Source organism: Cucurbita pepo, chromosome 19, assembly GCF_057944985.1.
Source record: "Cucurbita pepo subsp. pepo isolate OVF chromosome 19, ASM5794498v1, whole genome shotgun sequence".
In the NCBI taxonomy this organism is placed as follows: Eukaryota; Viridiplantae; Streptophyta; class Magnoliopsida; order Cucurbitales; family Cucurbitaceae; genus Cucurbita; species Cucurbita pepo.
Window position 1 is genome coordinate 12,226,914 of NC_141816.1, and position 11,507 is coordinate 12,238,420.

The 11,507-nt window shown below is 29.3% G+C and overlaps 1 protein-coding gene across 1 annotated transcript; it reads left to right on the plus strand.

Annotated features, from left to right (window-relative positions):
• The first annotated feature begins 2,282 nt into the window (after nt 1–2,282).
• LOC111781708 (protein S40-1-like) lies at nt 2,283–2,722 on the plus strand. Its single transcript, XM_023662395.2, has one exon. The coding sequence runs from the start codon at nt 2,298–2,300 to the stop codon at nt 2,682–2,684; it is 387 nt and encodes a 128-aa protein (XP_023518163.2). The 5' UTR covers nt 2,283–2,297; the 3' UTR covers nt 2,685–2,722.
• The last annotated feature ends 8,785 nt before the right edge of the window (nt 2,723–11,507 follow it).

Sequence of the window (11,507 nt, forward strand, 5' to 3'; positions counted from 1 at the left end):
ATCTTTTGTATATTTATAATTACGAGCCAATGCAAACATGTTCACTTAATCCAATTGGGGTGAACAGAGTGGTCTCTGATCGGTACTAAGAATCGATTCGAATTGTTACAGAACGAGGCTCCTTCCTTATTCCCACCGTGAAAATCTCTACTTCTACCTCATGAATTGGTTTATGATACGATAATTTAGACGTATGATCGAGCCTTGAACCACATTTTGAAAAAAAATATTTTATAAAATGTAGGCAAACAAATAGTTGAAAACAAAATGAAAAAAAGTGATATGAACTAAGAGATATCGATCATACAATATACTTCAGTGAAGATGTGAAGAAAATATTGTTGAAATTATCAAAAAGATATTTCAATTCATGCCACATTGAAGAAGAATGAAGTTTCATGTTATAAATTTGGGGTGGATTACAATTTAGAGTTATTGTATTTCATTAATGTATTTTAAAACTTTTTATTTACTTTAGGTTACAATTACATAACATAATGTACCACTATTGAAATGTCTCTAATAGTTTCATTTTGAGGTTATATAAAGTCATGTACGTTGGATTTGTAAGTGGACTTGGAAAATATAGTAAAAGAACCATTTGTGCTTTTCTTTAGCCAATAACTAAGTTTCTTTGCATTTTTATATAGTTTAGATTGCATGTAGAATCATTCAAACTCGACATAATCAATCTTGCTTGTAGAGTGATTCGAATCTCAATCAAGCGTTCTTGCCTCGAGATATTCGATCAACAAGAATCATTAAAGCTAGACATGATCGATCTTGCTTGTGGAGTGATTCGAGCCTCAAACAATGTTCTTGCCTTGAGATATTCGATCAACAAGGTAATCCGAATCTTACTCCCCTTATAGTGATTCCTTCCACATATCAGGAAGTATTGTGAAAGGCAATTGAATTGAAAATATGGAGATTATAATACTTGGTTGGAGTAGACATGATTTTGTCGGTCATTTAGAAACAAAATATAATATAAAATAACAAAACATAAGGCGTAACACACTTTAGACAAACATGACATTATCGGTACCTTGACGAGTATTATTTTATTTAAAAAAGAATTCATATATAAAAGAGAAAAAAAAAAAACAGGGAAAAAATGATTGTGCAAGGATGTCACCTTCAAGCGAGGTATAGGGTGACGTGTTGGATAACGAGTGGCTTGTCGTATTCGGAACTATTTTTTCTGCTTGGAGGCTAATCCAAAAGTTGTAATTCAATAAAATAATAATTAATGACACATAATAAGTGGGCCCCACTCCATCGACGCGGCGCACAAGCCGTGAGATGCGGCTAATTAATTTTTCCTTTGCAAAACACTCCTTAATCTTTTGGGGATTCCCGATCTAATCATTTGATTTTGAAATTTTTAGGCATTAATCCTCCATCGACTCGGCTCTAACTCGGCGCGCTGCTTTGAAGATTAGAAAAATAATAAAAATAATATTAATAGAAAGACTTTGTAATTTTATTTATTGTTAATTCACTATTTTCAATTAAAGCTTACATAATGAATAAGCATTAGTGGTGGAATTTCCGTAATTAATTTTTAAAATTAATATCAATACATCAAAAAATATATAAATTAGTTATATAAACAATAATTTATGAGATTAGGAAAGAGCAGGAAATTTGGAAGAAAAAAAGATGAGTGGAATAATTAGAATTGGATAAATAATTTAAAAATCATAATATTAAATAAACACTAATCCCAAATTAATTACAAACATTATTAATCACACCCATATTAGCCAAGTCAACCTTGAAGCCACACAGATTAAGCTTTCTTAATACACCAAAAACCCCAACTCCCCACGCAACCAAGCTGTCTCCCGCAGCCCACTCATCCAAAATCAAACCCCAATGTCAAAACATTGTGTATGTTTCAAGAAATTTTATTAAATAATTTAAATAAATTCAAAAATTAAATAGACGCAAACATAATACTATACCACACCACAGCGGTATACTCCGTTCTCTCGAAACTCATATTCTAATCAAAAGACTAAATTCCCCTACTAGAGGGCGAATACAAAAATCAAAAGTGCTCCTTAAATCGTCAAACTACAAGGAGAGTTTTGCATTTTGGTCGAGCCAGTTACATAGAACGAGGACCCGGTCGAATCAGAAAGGGTTTGATGACTCATTAACCTTTGCCTTTTGAGTGATGCCATTTAAGATTCTCCTTTTTTTCCTTTTCCCCTTTGCCTATAAATTCCATTCGTTTCATACAAAACCCATTCATTCTTTTTCCTCATCTCTCTAATTTCCAATCCCCCATGGCTGAAGAATTCCACGAATCCGACATCATCTTCTCCGACCACCACCACCGCCGCCGCCTCGTCCACTCTTCCCTTGACCATTCCCAAATCCTCGTCACACCTCATCGGAACTCCAAAAACAACCACAAACATTCCGCCGCCTCTAGTCTCCCCATCAAAATCCCAGAAACCGTTATCCGTTTAACCTCCGACATGGGGGAGCTGGACGAGGAATGGGACAGTGACGACAATATAGTCCCGCCGCACATGATCATCAGGCGGCGCCTGGCCGGAAAGATGGCCTTCTCTGTCTGCACCGGCGATGGAAGGACGCTTAAAGGAAGAGATTTAAGCCACGTTCGAAATTCAATTCTTAGGATGACTGGATTTCTCGAAACTAATTGAATTTTAATGGGTTTGTAAATCTTTCCTATGAAGATTAATATCATTTTTTCATATATATATATATATAATTTCTTTTAGATCTTTAAATATATTCAATTTCGTATTTGATAGTTTATTATCGCTTAATCTTTATCTAATTAACCTTAAAATATTTCGATTTTTTGCAAACATAAATATAGTTAACATGTCACATTAAAGATAAACTATAGACTTAATTGTTAACGACTATAAATCTCTCTTAAATATAAATCTTCAGATCTTATACTAATAAATATACTTATCCTTACTTACATACGTCATCTTTAAATTTTTTAAAAATCTTAAAATTTTAGCTGTATTTATATCAATTTAAAAAACTAGAAATTTTATTTATTCATAGAACTTTAGTTCAACTTAATTTTTTTTAAAAAAATATAATTATTAAAACCTATGAAATGAAAAGATAACATACAAATTTGTTTACATTATTATTTTATAGAAAAATAAAGAAAAATTATGAGTGTGTCGTGGGATGCTAGAGATGATGATATTTATTTGGATAATCTTCCTAAAAATATAGATGGATTTGTGCGTGGTTGGAAAAAATAGGATAAGTATGTCAAACCTGAATCAAGTCTCATTTTTTATGATTTAATTTTAATAATAATTTTGATTAATTTAATTTTAATTACTTGTAGATTTTTAGTATAATCTTGAAGAACATGTAGTTGACATATCAGAACATCACGTTCAAGAAATAATCTAAATGGTCTAAACTCTATGAATAAAGTTGAGCATCTTATTCTCATAACACCACTGATACGATCCACTTTATAATTGCTACAAATGATTGGATTCAAATCATCAGTACAAAGACATGCGAGCAAAGACTCTATCATGTAATATTTAATCTCTCTTTATAAATTAGATAATTTTAAAAAATTAATATTTTATAATATAATCATTTACGATTTGATTTTAATTCTTAGTTAGTTATGAATTCCTAAATAAATATATTCTTTTGAAAACTTACCAAATAGTGAGTGGAAAACATTATTAACTTCCCGTCGTTAAATGCATCAAGACTTTTTTTGTTCCATTTTAAAAATTAGTTAAAGACAAACGAAAATGACAACTAGATTTTTTAGTATAAGTTTCAACCTTACTAAATTAGGAAGGAGATAAAAAATTAGTGAATATAAATAAATTCAAACAAATTTTGGTTCGTGTCCATCAAATTAATCTCGTCAACCCTCTTTGATTGGATATATAAAAAGGGTAGGCGTGATTGAACAAAAATAAATAAAGCATTTAAAGTTAAAAAACGAATGAATCTTTTGATAAACTTCTGCATCATTTCATATCTTTTAGTGATAACGGCAGCGATAGAGAAACTCTCTTCTGCAGGCCCAAATGTGTATACGACACCATTGACAAAATGGACGGTGACAATTACTAACCAATTGAGTCCAGGGCAGATTTTGTTCCTTCGATGCAAGTCAAGAGATGATGATTTGGGTGCTCAGACGCTACACGTAGATTATAGTTTCTCATGGAAATTCAAAGTAAATTTATTATCAACCACCCTTTTCTGGTGTAATCTACGTACCTCATCAAACAAGCATGTGTCAATGGAAGTATTTTGGCCGGAGAAACATGAATGGCTTGGTTATAGATGCAATTACCAGTATTGCTATTGGGATGTTAGAGACGACGGCATTTATTTGGACAATCTTCCTAAAAATGTAGATGAATTTGTGCGTGGTTGGGAAAAATAGGATAAGTATGAATAGTTTAAAATATTATACTCCCATAAGTTTTATCAATCATGTAATATACGTAAGTTACATATTTCATATGAAATAAATCAATAAAATTTAAAAAATAATAATAAAGAAAAAATGAAAATAAAATTATTAATAAAATTTTAAATGTCTAAATTTGAATTATCTCCGTAATTTTATCAACCACATCTTTTTTATTTATTTATTTTTATTTTCTACTATTTATAAATAGTCTATAATTGGTAAATAATAATTACTAAAAATATTTGGATCCCAATCAATCTCTTCCTATATAAGAAACAAAAATAGGTCAAACTAAAAACACAACATAGTCTCAAAAAATAAATGCACCTCTTGAGCCATTGCTGCATCTTTTCATGTCTTCTAGTGATAATTGCGACGATGGCAACGCCATCATTCGCAACGCCAGCATTTACTAGCCCAAAGCAGCATACGTCAGCATTGACTGAATGGAACGTGACAATAATGAACGACTTGGGTTCAAGCCATACTATGTTAGTTCACTGCAAATCAAAAGACGATGACTTGGGTGATCATAAGCTAAATGTGGGACAAAGTTTCTCGTGGAAATTTAGAGTAAATCTTTTAGCAAACACCCTTTTTTGGTGTAATCTAAGTACATCGTCAAACAAACACGTGTCGATGGAAGTATTTTGGCCGGAAAATAAACATGACTGGCTTGGTGCTAAATGCAACTATCAGCTTTGCGTGTGGGTGGCTCAAGAGGATGGCATTTATTTGGAGGATCTTCCTCACAAAGTAAATTTGTTCGTTCGTGGTTGGGATAAGTAGGACGAGCATGTGTTTGATTTGAGATTATTGTTGTGAGCCATATCAATATTTATTGGAAATGTTTTATTATAATAATATTTAAATAAGGCATTTCCTATAATTTCCATATCTTCTCTCTCTTAATATTATCAAATATTTTTAAGATACTGTTTTATCATTCTAACTAAATGCTTATTACTTAAAATAATATATTTTTAATCATTAGAAAAATATAATAGTAAAACATATCTAATTTGCATCAGATTCGACTGGCTTGAATTTGGGATTCACTCGATCAAAGTGAAATATCATAGTAAAAAACTCGAATTTATTTATAATGCTGTTTTAATATAATTTATTTATTTTTCTGGTTTGGTCATTCATTTCCAAATTCTCAAAAAAAGTTTGAAAAGAGGATTTATATTTTCTTTTAGATAAAAGAATTTAAAATAATTTCCACGTCAATTAAAAATATAATAAAAATTACTTTAAACATATCATCATCCCATAATTTCCACGTCAACTGAAAATAATAAAAATTAAATCCAATACATACTTTCTCATCACTTTTTATATAGAAAAAAATTATAATATTTCATTTTATTTTAATTTAGAATCACCTCCAACATCAAATAATTTTAATATTTTCATGCATCCCAAACCTAACCGTGTTAACATTCTAGTTTTGAATTGCGCATGTGACATCATATATAAAATTTTAAGCATGAAATCTAGATTTGATATGCTTCTCGACATTCTCATACAACTTGATCATATACGAATTCTCAATTTAAATTGTTACCTAATATATGGTGAAATAACAATAAATATTTCCTTCCCTAAATATTCCCATCCCTTTGGGAAATTATCCACAAAATTTGTCCAAGGATGGTCATAAATTCGTGAATTCAAAAAATTCGGTTGGTGTAGATCAAAATCAAACTAAGAATGAATCTTTTGTCCGCATCCTGCATCATTTCGTATCTTCTTATGGTAATGGCGATAATGGCTAAGCCATCTTTTGCAGTCTCAAAGGGGTATGCACCATTTAGTGAATGGAAGGTGACGGTTATTAACCAATTGAGTCCCGATCGACTTTATTTCTTCGCTGCAAATCAAAAGATGATGACTTGGGTGATCACATACTACAAGTAGGTCAAAGTTTCTCATGGAAATTCAAAGTGAATTTTTTCGCAACTACCCTTTTTTGGTGTAATATGCGAACCACATCAAACAAACATGTGACAATGGAAGTGTTTTGGCCCGAGAGTCAAGATTGGCTTGGTTACAGATGCGACTACGGGCTTTGCAATTGGAATGCCAAAGATAACGGCATTTATTTGGAGAATATTCCTAAAAAATCAATGGAATTTGTGCGCGGTTGGGAAAACTAGGATGAGGTACTGCAAACTCGAGACACGATTTAGAGTGCTTTTTGTTTTTAAAGAAATTTGGATGTTTTGTTGTTATGAAATGCATTTAAAGGTGTAATCGAATAAAGCTTAGTTTTTCTTTTAAACGTATGAATTTGCAACTAGTATGTTTTTATGTTTCTTCTTTAAAATGACGTTAGCATGCATTTAGTAACGAACCTGAATCAATTTAGGGTTTTAGAAAGTCGAGCCATTATAGTTATTGAAATTTATGACCTAAAGTCTCATTTTTTATGATTTATTTTTAATAATAATTTTAATTAATTTAGTTTCAATTTAACGTAGGAAAAGTTATAGATTTTTAGTATAATCTTGAACAATATGTGGTTGACATATGACGTTCAAGAAATAACCTAAATGGTCTAAAGTATGTGAATAAAGTTGAGTATTCTATTCTAACACTATTGATACGATCCACTTTATAATTGCTATGGATTCAAATCTTCAGTACAAAGATATGAACATTATACACAATAAATTTGTATAAAATTAGATCATGTAATATTTAGTCAGTTAATTTAAAACATGGTAGCTTTGTAAACTCCTATACCATCTCATAATTTCAATTTTTAATTATGGAAAATAACAACAATAATTATTAACTTCTTGCATTAAAACATCAAGAAATTTTTTTTGTTCCATTTTGAAAATTATTGTTAAATACATAAATATAAGTTTCAACCTTACTAAATTAGGGCGAAGATAAGAAATTGGTGAATATAAATAAATTCAAACAAATTTTTGTTGGTGTCCATCTTGATTGGATATATAAGAAGGGTAGGCGTGATTGAACAAAAATAAATAAAAGCATTTAAAGTTAAAAAACGAATGAATCTTTTGATAAATTTCTGCATCATTTCATATCTTCTAGTGATAACGGCAGCGACAGAGAAACTCTCTTCTGCAGGTCCAAATGTGTATACGACGCCATTGACAAAATGGACGGTGACGATTACTAACCAATTGAGTCCCGGGCAGATTTTGTTCCTTCGATGCAAATCAAGAGATGATGATTTGGGTGCTCAGACGCTACACGTAGATCAAAGTTTTTCGTGGAAATTCAAAGTAAATTTATTATCAACCACCCTTTTCTGGTGTAATCTACGTACCTCATCAAACAAGCATGTGTCAATGGAAGTATTTTGGCCTGAGAAACATGAATGGCTTGGTTATAGATGCAATTACCAGTATTGCTATTGGGATGTTAGAGACGACGGCATTTATTTGGACAATCTTCCTAAAAATGTAGATGAATTTGTGCGTGGTTGGGAAAAATAGGATAAATATGTCGTGGTTGAGGATGAATAGTTGAAAATATTATGCTCCGTTAACTTTTGTCTAAGTCTATATTTCATATTAAATACATCAATAAAATTAAAAAAATAATAATAAAGAAAAAATGAAAATAAAATTATTAATAAAATTTTAAATGTCTAAATTTGAATTATCTCCGTAATTTTATCAACCACATCTTTTTTATTTATTTATTTTTATTTTCTACTATTTATAAATGGTCTATGATTGGTAAATAATAATTACTAAAAATATTTGGATCCCAATCAATCTCTTCCTATATAAGAAACAAAAATAGGTCAAACTAAAAACACAACATAGTCTCAAAAAATAAATGCACCTCTTGAGCCATTGCTGCATCTTTTCATGTCTTCTTGCGATGATGGCAATGCCATCATTTGCAACGCCAGCATTCCCTCGCCCAAAACAACATACGGCAGCATTGACTGAATGGAACGTGACAATAATGAACGACTTGAGTTCACGTCATACTTTGTTAGTTCACTGCAAATCAAAAGACGATGACTTGGGTAATCATACGCTAGAAGTGGATCGAAGTTACTCATGGAAATTTAGAGTAAATCTTTTAGCAAACACCCTTTTTTGGTGTAATCTAAGTACATCGTCAAACAAACACGTGTCAATGGAAGTATTTTGGCCGGAGAGTAGAAAGGACTGGCTTGGTGCTAGATGCAACTATCAACTTTGTGTGTGGCTGGCTAGAGAGGATGGCATTTATTTGGAGGATCTCCCTCACAGAATAATAGAGTTCATTCGTCCTTGGGATAAGTAGAATGAACATGTGCTTGATTTGAGATTATTGTTGTGAGCCATATCCATATTTATTGGAAGTGTTTATTCTAATAATATTTAAATAAGGTATTTCCTATAATTTTCATATCTTCCCCTCTTAATATTATCAAATATTTTTAAGATATTGAGTTTTATCATTTTAACTTTTTCTTGACGTGTACAAGATTAATTAGTCGTTAAAAATGCTTATTACCTTAAATAATATATTTTTAATCAAGCATATAATTAATAAAAAATATAAGTATATAATTAATAAAACAAATCTAATTGGCATGCATTGATTCGACCCACTTAAATTTTGAATTCATCAAAGTAAGATATTGAGTAAAAAGTTCGAACTAAAAATATATTAAACTTTTGATTCACTTAAATTGATTCAATAAATAAAGAATTAATTGTCAATCTAGTGGTTAATAATTAAATTTTTAGTGCCACAATTCTTATACTACAAATGTAACCGTCAATAGTCATGTTTTAAAAAAAGAGGAGTTACATATTTTATATTAATTATATCAATTAAATTCTAAAGTAACAGGATAAAATTTTAATAATAAAAAAAATTGAAGAATATTATTTTAAAAATTCTACCGATTTGTAAAATAAATAAATAAAAAGTATATATATATATATATATATATATATATTTATTTATTTATAATTTCTGTTAGGTCTTTAAATATATTCAATTTTGTATTTGATATATCGTTATCTAACTAATACTTAAAATATCTTTTATAACTAATACTTAAAATATCTTTTTTCAAACATATCTTTTTTCAAACATAAATACGTTAAAAGATAAACTATAGATTAATTGTTTTTAATATTTATTTTAATTTTGAAGTATAAGAACATAAATTTATAAATTTAAAAACTTAGAAAGTTTATGTAATTTATTTTAACTTAATTTTAAATATATATATTATTATTATTATTATTATTATTATTATTAAAATCTAAGATATAAGGATAATTAAAAAGATAACTAATAATCCTTGAGTTCACAAATTTGTTTATTTAGTTGCAATATTATTTAATAAAAAATTAAAGAAAAATGATAAGTGTTTATCTTGATATCTCATTTTTTTTATTTTAAAAAAGGTCGATAAAAACAATTTATGTGACAGAGGAGCCACTGGAAGTGACCAATTACATCACTGTACGTGTAGAAAAGCTGTTCGAAAAGTACTAGACATGTGGATTTATGACGTGGCTCAATATAGGGCGACCGATTTTATGAACCCATAGACTACAATACTCAAAACTGATAAGATAGGTTTCACTTTTAAGACGGTATGAACTTTTTTTATATAATTTATTTATTTGTCTAATTTGGTCATTGATTTCTAAATTCTAAAAAAGTTTAAAGTAATAAAATAATTTAAAATAATTTCCACGTCAATTAAAAATATAATAAAAATTAGTTGTAATTCATTACTTTAAACATATCATCATCTCATAATGTCCACCTCAACTAAAAATAATAAAAATTAAATTCAATACAACTTTGAACAACTCATTATTATTATTTTTATATAGAAAAAATTATAAATTTTCATTTTATTTTAATTTAGAATCACATTCGAATCACTTTAATATTTTCATGTATCCCATGCGATCTAACCAGGTTAACATTCTAGTTTTGAATTGTTTGCCATATGACATATGACATCATATATAAAATTTAAAGCATGAAATCTAGATTTGACATGTGACGATCTCGACATTTCCATACACTTTATAATTGCTACAAATGATTGAATTCAAATCGTTGGTACGAAGACATGAGAGCGAGAACATTATACATAATAAATTTATATATAATTAGATCATGTAATATTTAAAAATAGATCATGTAATATTTAATCTCTTTTTACTGTTAATTCAGAATATTCATTTCATAATAACACTAGAAAAAGTTAATTTAGTTGAAACAAAAAAATTGAAATTACAAATTGGAGGGTTATATTTTAAACCCAATATTCCATGTCATTTCAATTTTCAATATTAAATTTTTTTTACGTGAAAATAACAACAATAATTATTAACTTTTAGCTATTAAATGCACCAAGATAACAAGAATTTTTTCTTTCCATTTTAAAAATTCTTCTCATAATTAATTGATAAAGATATAAATAGAAATAACAACTAAATAAGTCTCAACCTTAAAAATTAGGAAGAAAATAAGAAACTAGTGAATATAAATAAATTCAAACAAAAAAAACATTTAAAGTTAAAAAACGAATGAATCTTTTGATAAACTTCTGCATCATTTCATATCTTCTAGTGATAATGACAGCGACAGAAAAACTCTCTTCTACAGGTCCAAATGTGTATACGACGCCATTGACAAAATGGACGGTGACGATTACTAACCAATTGAGTCCCGGGCAGATTTTGTTCCTTCGATGCAAATCAAGAGATGATGATTTGGGTGCTCAGACGCTACACGTAGATCAAAGTTTTTCGTGGAAATTCAAAGTAAATTTATTATCAACCACCCTTTTCTGGTGTAATCTACGTATCTCATCAAAGTAGCATGTGTCAATGGAAGTATTTTGGCCGGAGAAACATGAATGGCTTGGTTATAGATGCAATTATCAGTATTGCTATTGGGATGTTAGAGACGACGACATTTATTTGGACAATCTTCCTAAAAATGTAGATGAATTTGTGCGTGGTTGGGAAAAATAGGATAAATATGTCGTGGTTGAGGATGAATAGTTGAA